General features: G+C 62.4%; 1 protein-coding gene across 1 annotated transcript in view; it reads right to left on the bottom strand.

Moving 5' to 3' along the window:
• LOC105821692 (chromosome unknown open reading frame, human C3orf20) overlaps window positions 1-6,536 on the bottom strand; it is a 60,934-nt gene extending 54,398 nt beyond the window's left edge. The window contains exons 1-5 of the mRNA XM_012658461.1: window positions 6,077-6,536; window positions 5,765-5,767; window positions 4,810-4,944; window positions 3,641-3,760; window positions 820-952 (exon numbers count right to left, since the gene is read on the bottom strand). Coding sequence (XP_012513915.1) covers window positions 820-952; window positions 3,641-3,760; window positions 4,810-4,944; window positions 5,765-5,767; window positions 6,077-6,536 — 851 coding nt within the window. The remainder of the gene's footprint in view (window positions 1-819; window positions 953-3,640; window positions 3,761-4,809; window positions 4,945-5,764; window positions 5,768-6,076) is intronic.
• Window positions 6,537-9,138: the final 2,602 nt, after the last annotated feature.

Below are 9,138 nucleotides of genomic sequence, written 5' to 3'. Positions count from 1 at the left end.
CTGGGACTACAGGCATGCGCCACCATGCCCGGCTAATTTTTTCTATATATTTTTAGTTGTCCAGCTAATTTCTTTCTATTTTTAGCAGAAACGGGGTCTCGCTTTTGCTCAGGCTGGTCTCGAACTCCTGACCTCATGGGATCCTCCTGTCTCAGCCTCCTGAGTAGCTGGGACTACAGGCATGCGCCACCATGCCCAGCTAATTTTTTGTATATATTTTTAGTTGTCCAGCTAATTTCTTTCTGTTTTTAGTAGAGATGGGGTCTCGCTCTTGCTCAGGCTGGTCTCGAACTCCTGGCCTCGAGCGATCCTCCCGCCTCGGCCTCCCAGAGTGCTGGGATCACAGGTGTGAGCCACCAAGCCCGGCCTGTGTTGATTTTTAAAATTGTTTTTAGGATCTTTTTTTTTTGTAGAAGAACATTTGATGAATTGCGTCAAGAAATAAACACCCCGGGCCAGAGGCGGCAAACCACGGGGAGCCACGTGGCGGGGCGTCACCAGTGAGGTGCGTGGACAGGGGGGCAGAGAGCAGCGCCCCGTAGGGGGCTGGTCAGGCTGACGGGGCTGCGTGAGCTCAGGCGATTCCTCACCTGCTCACCGGCCTGGGCTGCCTCAACTTCCCCATCTGTAAAATGGGCATCGATCCTGTCCTCCCCCTCACGGTTGGAGGCAGGTGAGCGGGAAAGGACGGGAGACGGGGGCGTATGTGCGCACACGAGGGACCCCGCACTGCAGCCGTCGGGGGCCACGGGGTCGCCCACACGCCCCGTCACAGCTCACGCACTGCCGTGACCGTCCCCGACGCCGCGCGGCGCTCACATGTGGCGGCACATCTCCTGAAGCTTCTCCCGGGCCTCGGGGCAGGGGTCGCTGACCTCGATGCCGTCCGCGGGGGTCTCCGCGCCTCGCTGGATGGGCGGCGGGCTCGCGTCGTCCGCGGGTTTCGATTTGCCTGCAGCGGGGGCAGACGGGCAGGGAGGCGTTTCTGAAGACGTCACGTCCGCCCGGGGCCGAGCGCCGGGAGGGGCGCGAGAACAGCACCCCCGAGTGCGAGAGTCGCCGAGCGGGTCGCCGACGCTCCCCGGGGACGAGGACCCTCGGCCGCCACGTAGCGGACACAGACGTCACACGGCGGGTGGGTATGACGTGCGTCTCAGGGGCCGCCCTGTGCCAAGTGACGACACTGCCACGCCCTGGGCTCCCCGCGGGGACAGCGCCGCCCTCCACGCTGAATCGCGTCCCTATTGGACGCTCCTGGTCAAAGACGCCCGGTCTCGGCGTCACCCCGGCTGGCTTGAAAACCTCTGATGCCAGCGGACCTGGGCCTTCTGCAGGCAGCCCCATGTCCCGGGGACGCCTCACCGTGACGATCGTGCCCGTGGCCGTCCTCCCTGGTGAGCGTCGGTGTTTGAGGATGTGGCGACAGGAGCCAGGAGGTGGCCCTTCCGGCTGAGGTTCTGGACGCAGCCGCCCGTCGCTGGAGTCGGGCCCGGCCCGCGCCGAGCCTCTGCTTCCCGCACAGCTGGAGGCTGGAGACACGCGGGCCCGACTCCACCGGGACGCAAGGACGGGGCCTGGCTGCGGCGCGTGGCGATCCTCGAGTTCCAGCTAAATCCGAGAGCATCACCTCGGAAGCCTCCTCGCCGCCGGCCAAGCCTGGGGGTCTCCGGCACCCGCCGCCCTGCGCGGTTCCTGGTCCCTTCCCGTCCTCCTCCTGCCACCAGGCACCGGAGGCTGAGGCCACGCGGAACACCCACATCCGGGCCGCCCTGGGTCCCCGCAGGGAGACGGCCTCCTGCTCTGACCAGGAACTGCCACGACCAGGCTTCTCTCAGTTCCCTTCCCGTCGTGCCAGACCCTTCCAGAAACAGATCCGTCCCGGCTGCAGCGGGTCCGGCCCCAGCACGGCCAGCCGCGAGGTGTGATCGCACGTGGATGTGCGTGGAACAGACCACACGGAGCCTCCAAACTCAAAATGACGTAGAGCCAGACTGGGGACACGGTGTCACACCTCATCCCAACGGAGGAGCCGTTCGGGCTGAAAGCGGTGTCGTTCGCCGTGGCATCAGGACACCAGGCACACACCAAGGCGTTCCCGGGCAAGCCAGGACCGGGGTCACTTCGTCTGCAAGCCGCCGCACAAAGGTAGCCCCGCGCTAGCGTCCGCGTGTGAGCCCCATCCCCGAACAGCGCTGAGAACCTGCGCAGACGCGGGGTCGCCAAGCACACGTCCCGCCGTGGGTGACGCGCCGTGAGGCCGCGATGAAGACCCCCTCGCAGTGGGGGTCGCAGAGACCACCAGACACAGCGGCCCCCGGTCCTCAGGGGACACGGTGCAGACCCCACGGGTGTGTGGAGGCACGGACGGCGCCAAGCCCTACGTACGCTGTGCTGTTCTCCACACGTGTGCACCGTGATACAGTTTGACTTATAAACTAAGTACGGCAAAAATTAACAAGATTAATTACAGCAATTATAGCAATTATACTACAATTAAAGCTGCATAAATGTTTCTCTCTCTCCCCCTTCCTCCCTCAAAATATCTTACTATTTCGGGACCGCGGTTGACCGCGGGTAACAGAAACCGCAGGCAGCAAGACCGCAGCGGGGGGGCCGAGTGCATTTCGTCTGCCCAGGAAACACCCTCGAGTTCGTCAGGAGGAAAAAGCCTCGAAATCGCCGGGGGTTGAGGGGACGGTTTCTCGTCCCTCCAGGAGGCCGTGCGGACTCGGGATCTGTTCCGGCCGGCAGGTGACGAAGCACAAAGCGGGTGCGCGAACGGCGCCGCGGTCCCTGCAGCCCAGCAAGGAGGCGCGTCCGGGGGGCGGCGGCGTCAGGGGAGGGGGGCGGATCCACGCCGGGTCCTCGGAGGAGGCGTGTTCCGTCCCCGACGGTGACTGGCGACCAGCAGGCCCTTGACCGACGCCCGGAAGGACGCGGGCCGCCGCGAGGGGGGACGACGGAACAGAACGGCGACAGCGCTCACGACGAAGGCCTGGGAACACCAGCGGCCACCATGACGCCCCCTTCGCCCGCGCTCCAGGGGAGGCCTGGGGAGGGCAGGGCGCGCAGCCAGCCGGGGTGAGATCCGAGCCTTCGCCCCGCGGTCTGGGGGTCGCGCGTCAGCCTGAGGGCTCCGCTTCCCTCTGTCCCGCCCCGCCGGGAACGCGGCGCTCTCCTCCCGCCTGCCGCCACGGCTCTGCGTCCCCAGCCCGTCCCGTGTGTGAGCCACTTCTCGCGTGCCGTCGTGACGCTGTTTGCGGCCCTCTGCCACCTGCGCTTCCCTGGACCTCTCCCGTGCGTGGGTGGCTTCGTCAGCAGAACCAGACTGTCCTCCGTGTGTCTGACTTGCGCTCGCGCAAACTGGCCCAACCGGGCCTGCTAGGCTTGGCGTCCAAATACCCCTGTCCACAACCGAGCTCCCCGCTTGCCACGGCGTGGCTGGGCCGGGCTCCGGCAACTTCCGCACGAGAGAGCCCGCGTCGACGGCGGCCGGGTCCCCAGCCGGGGCGGCTGCGCGTCCTTCCAATGACAGAACCGAATCAAGCCACCCCAGCGACCCCCACGGGCGAGAAGGGACTCGTCCCTCCTCCTCCACCGCCACCGAGAGCTCACGAGTCTTGCCGGGAACCGCGCTCACCTGTTTTCTTCCTGGCTTCCCGCCCGGTCGAGAGGGAAAAGCTGAGACAGGCGGTAGAAGACTCGTAGGTCAGCTGATAGGGGGAGTTCACGCCCATGGCGGAGATGTTCATGGAGGGCTCTGGGGGGGAGAGGGGGATTTGTCCTTCAGTCTTTTCATTTTCTTTCTCTCTTTTTTTTTTTTTTTTGAGACAGAGCTATGATGACATCGCCACACTCCAGCCTGGGCAACACAGCCAGACCCTGCCTCAAAAAAAAAAAATCATCACAGTTTGAATCTTCTTCTTAATGCCCCGGGAGAGCTATTCGATTAAAGCCCTTCTAGAACAAATGAACGTTTTTCCAAAATAAAGGGTCACGTCTTCATTTCTATTCTGCTGTTTCGATTTTTGTTCTCAAACCCGAGGCTAGTTTAAAGAAGGGAACGTCTACACCCGGGGTGCCCACGAGAGGGAGGGCTCCCAGGGCGCGGCGCAGAGAGGAGGCTTCCCCGGCAGGTGCCGACGGGCAGGACACGGCGACCTCCCCGGGGGCTCTCCGGGGCTCAGCCTCCCGCTCTTCTCGTCCTGCACGAGGCGAATCCCGGCCTACAAGGATGCCGGAAGCCCCAGCCTGCCATTCTGGAAGAATCTTCGAACGCTGTATGGGAAGGGGCGCTAGCGGTGAGGACTGTTTTCCTTTTAGAGGTGACAAGAGACGTAATATTCGGGAAGGGGGGACCCTGGGCAGGTGTAAGGCCGGGGCCACCCTGACATCTGTCCATTCGAGTCTCAGACCACGACGCAGCCGCGTCCTCGAACGCGGGGGATCTCTAACCCGCGGAACGGGACACCAGGCAGGGGACGCCGTGTGTGCCCAGCTGGTCACAGCGGATCGGAGACGTAAGAACGGGCCCTGCGCCGCACACGGCGTGAGAAGCCCGTCTCCGGGGCTGACCCGCCCTGGGGGAGGAGCGGCTCGGCTGCGGCGAGGACATCGGGCGCCCGGCAGGTGCCCCCAACCTGCTCTCCGCGGGAGCGACGCCCACGCGCCCACCGCCCGCAGCACCGAGAACCCCGCCGCTCCCCTCCTCCTCGGCTGGGGGAAACGGCGGTTTTCAGATGGAGGGTTTTACCTCCCCTCGCGCTCTTGCCGGTGTCGCTGGCACCGAGGACGACGCTCGCTACCCACCTTTCCCCATCTGCCCGCTGTGGTCGCTCCTCCCGGCCGCGCCCATCAGGCAGTCCAGGGCCTTCTCCTTGGCGTTGAGGTGCAGCAGCCGGCTGGCCTCCACGAAGCGCCTGGCGACGTCCAGGGGGCTGGCGCCTGCCAGACCAACGGCGAGAGCGGCGCGTTCTCCTCCGAGCGCGGGGCCGACGCTCCCAGAGAAGGACGTGTGAGAGCGGCCCAGGAACTAAGGGCGAGGGGCGGCCTATTCCTGGGGGTGCAGGAGGGCGGGGCTCCCCGTGGAAGGGCCTTCAGGGGACCCTTTGCCACTGGCCTCTCTGCCCGTCTCTCTTGCTACCCATGGCCTGGGTCCCGACGCTGCTGGTTTCTGAAACGTGGCGTTGAGAGGGCTCAGCCACCGACACGCCTCGCGTCCTGGCCTCGATGCTGGGGACGACAGCCACCTCGGAGGGACCCAGGTTCCGGCTCTACCAGGCTCTGTCTGGCTGCCTCCCACCCGACCCCCCCAATCTGCAAACTCCACACGTCACCCCCTCCTGGGCGCTGTCTCTCTCCACCTCCGCATCATCCCCGAAACTCCACCCTTCAGTGTCTCTGGCTCCACAGTGTTCCCACTGCTGACCTCCCTAACCCTAACCCTAACCGTAAGCCCTGACCCTAAACCTAACCCTAACCCCAACCCTAATCCTAAGCCCTGACCCTAACCCTAACCCTAAACCTAACCCCAACCCTAACCCTAAGCCCTGACCCTAAACCTAACCCTAACTCCAACCCTAAGCCCTGACCCTAAACCTAACCCTAACCCCAACCCTAAGCCTAAGCCCTGACCCTAACCCTAAGCCCTGACCCTAAACCTAACCCTAAACTAAACCCCAACCCTAACCCTAACCCCTGACCCTAAACCTAACCCCTAACCCCAACCCTAAGCCCTGACCCTAACCCCAACCCTAACCCTAACCCACTGTTCCCACTGCAAAGCCAGGGAAACAGGAGGAAAATGGGAGAACAGGGAGGAGCATGGGGACTATTGTAGGAGCATGGGGACTATTGTAGGAGCGGTGGGGACTATTGTAGGAGCGGTGGGGACTATTGTAGGAGCGGTGGGGACTATTGTAGGAGCGGTGGGGGAAGGAGCCACATCCTACGGCAGCAGACCCGTGGCTGCCACCCACCCCCAGCTCGTGCTCAGCGGGTCCCCGTCTGTGCGGGGCGTGGCGGGCACACACACATCGGGCCAGAGGCGGAGGAGGGCCTGGCCGGCCGGTCTTACCGGACGCAGACTCCAGCATGGCCTTCATCTTCAGGCCGAGCAGTTCCGTCAGCAGGTGGATGGACTGTCGCTGGAACCTGCGTAGCGTCTCCTGGCCGTGGGCCTGCATGGGGGAGGCCGCGGGGTACCTGGCCGCCCTGGTGGCCGCCGGCGTCGGTGGCAGTGGCCCCGGTGGCGGGGGCTTCTTCTGGGCGAGGACCTGCACGGGCGGGGCTTCCACGAGCGCCGCGGGGGGGGACCCGAAGCTGACCTCCAGGCCCAGGATGTCAGACGGGGTGGGCACCGCGGGGTCCGTGATGAGCTCCTCCCACGTGAACTCAAAGATGTTTCTGACCCCCTTCGGGACGGACACGCCCGCGTTCCGGCAGAGCACGAGCAGCTGGGAGACGCGGGCCAGCAGCCTGGGGGCCGCGGCCGTGTACTGCAGGTACAGCTCCCGGTTACTCGCGCCGCAGCTCATGGCGTGCAAGCATGCCTGCTGCTAGGGGGTCCTGTCCAGCCCGGGGGACCGGGGCCTTCCGCTGCGGCCAGTCAGAGCACCCCGACCGGAGACCGGGAGCGCGAGTCCTTACTGGGGCGAGGCCGCGGAGACAGACGGAACAGAAGGGCCGAAACGTCCTCGCAGGTCGTCCAGCCAGTGGTGCCTACCCAGGAAGGAAAAAGAAACAGTCGGTCCCTCTGTCCTTCCCGTCTGCCCAGAGGCACGGCAGAGACCAGCGCTGGGAGTCGCTTTTGGAAGGTATGATTCTAGAAATGCTTCCAAGACAGTCACCGGACACCTACGGTGGGACCCCGGGGGCCGGAGGAATGGAAGGGCCGGGGGAGGAGAAAGGGCCCGCCGCACCTTTTGTAGTTCGAGACCCCGGCGTGGAAGGGCTGCTTGTGGTCTACGGATAAAAACCTGCAAGAACAAAAAGGCGTTTCGCTGACTCTCTCTCTGGGGGCAGGACGAGGAAGCTCGTGGTCGCAATGCTCACAGGGGCGTGGAATCATCCAACGCGTCCACCCGTCCGCGCACGCGTCGGGCAGATAGGGAAGGAGGAGGGGAACGCAGTTTCTTAGTTCGGTCGCTGATATAATTTATCATCAAATCCAAGACACCATGGATTAAAAGATACTTATAAGAATAAAGGAATATAGGCCGGGCGTGGTGGGTCACCCCTGTGATCCCGGCACTCTGGGAGGCCGAGGCGGGAGGATCGCTGAAGGCCAGGAGTTCGAGACCAGCCTCAGCAAGAGGGAGACCCAGTCTCTACTAAAAATAGAAAGAAACTATCTGGACAGCTAAAAACGTATCTATAGAAAAAATGAACCGGGCACAGTGGCCCATGCCTGTAGTCCCAGCTACTCGGGAGGCCGAGGCAGGAGGATCGTTTGAGCCCAGGAGTTGGAGGTTGCTGTGAGCGAGGCTGATGCCATGGCACTCTAGCCCAGGCAACAGAGCGAGACTCTGTCTCAAAAAAAAAAAAAAAAAAAAAAAAGAACAAAGGAATATAGGATGCCATCAACTGTAAGACGCATCACGACGTCAGAGGTATTAAAGTGTGAAAAATGCAATTAGCTCAAAATAATAAATATTTTCCCACTTTAACGCTACAGTTATTTCTACTCTGACGTATTTCTACACCGTGTTTTATTCTCACCTTCGTAACTTGCACCAAAAACGGACCACGGGTTGAAGAGGGGCAGCAAACAGAACAATTGAACGAGCACACACGTGGCTAGAAAAAATCCCACAAATGTCCGTCTAGGGCTTTGTGACCAGATCTAGAAGTTCCATTTGTCTGATCAAAACGGACCCCGTAACGACTCCCCAGGAAGGGTGTCATCGACTGAGGTGCTCGGAGCAGGGCACTGTCCGCTCCTTCGATGGCCTCTGCCGGCATCTGCAGCGCCAATCGCTGCCCTCTGCGACCGCAACGGGCCCGACCGCACGCCCGCCCGGAATGCCGCCCGTCGGGGTTGCCGGCGGTCTTGGCAGTTACTGCGGCGTCCAACTGTCTCCGCCGCCACCTTCCGTCCCGGCGACCACGCCCCCCGCCGCCGCGACGCTGTCAAACCTCAGCCTCTGAGCGCCCTCGGGTTGGCCGTTCCAGGACAGCTGGCCTGGGGCGCACGCGGCTTCAGCGTTCGCAGGGAAGCGTCGCGGCCGTGAGCTCACGCGCCCGCCCCGTCCACCGTTGCCGTTCGGCTGACGAGGCGTCGGAGCTCCTGGCGGGGAGTCGGCCGTCTGTCCGGGCTCCTGGCGCAGAGGCCCTGCCGACCACCACGCTGCTTCTCCGTGGCCTCAGCCTGTCTATCAGTCGCCAAATCTCCAAGGAACAAGAGGCCCCTAGAGCGGCCCCTCCTAACATCCTGCTGGGCTGCGGGTAAGTGGCTTCCTCCGTCCACCCGCCGACCCCCCGGCATCTCCATTCCTCAGCTTTGCAGCCTGGGAAACAGAGACTCATTTGCAACGATAAGTCTGCAGAACAAAGAAACCGCTCAGAATCACCACCATCTGGGCACCCAGCCAGAGGGGCCTGACCCTGCCCGCGAGGGGCAGATTTTTTTTTTTTTTGAGACAGAGTCTCGCTCTGTTGCCCGGGCTAGAGTGCCGTGGCATCAGCCTCGCTCACAGCAACCTCCAACTCCTGGGCTCAAGCGATCCTCCTGCCTCAGCCTCCCGAGTAGCTGGGACTACAGGCATGCGCCACCGTGCCCGGCTAATTTTTCTATATATTTTTAGTTATCCAGCTAATTTCTTTCTATTTTTAGTAGAGATGGGGTCTCGCTCTTGCTCAGGATGGTCTCGAACTCCTGACCTCCAGTGATCCTCCTGCCTCAGTCTCCCGAGTAGCTGGGACTACAGGCATGCACTACTGTGCTCGGGTAATGTTTTCTATATATTTTTAGTTGTCCAGCTAATTTCTTTCTATTTTTAGTAGAGATGGGGTCTCGCTCTTGCTCACGATGGTCTCGAACTCTTGACCTCCAGTGATCCTCCTGCCTCAGCCTCCCGAGTAGCTGGGACTACAGGCATGTGCTACCGTGCCCGGCTAATTTTTTCTATATATTTTTAG

This window comes from Propithecus coquereli, unplaced genomic scaffold, assembly GCF_000956105.1.
Source record: "Propithecus coquereli isolate 6110/MARCELLA unplaced genomic scaffold, Pcoq_1.0 Scaffold588, whole genome shotgun sequence".
Classification (NCBI taxonomy): domain Eukaryota; kingdom Metazoa; phylum Chordata; class Mammalia; order Primates; family Indriidae; genus Propithecus; species Propithecus coquereli.
The sequence above is the reverse complement of the archived record's forward strand: the minus strand, read 5'-3'. Positions and strand labels throughout refer to the sequence as shown.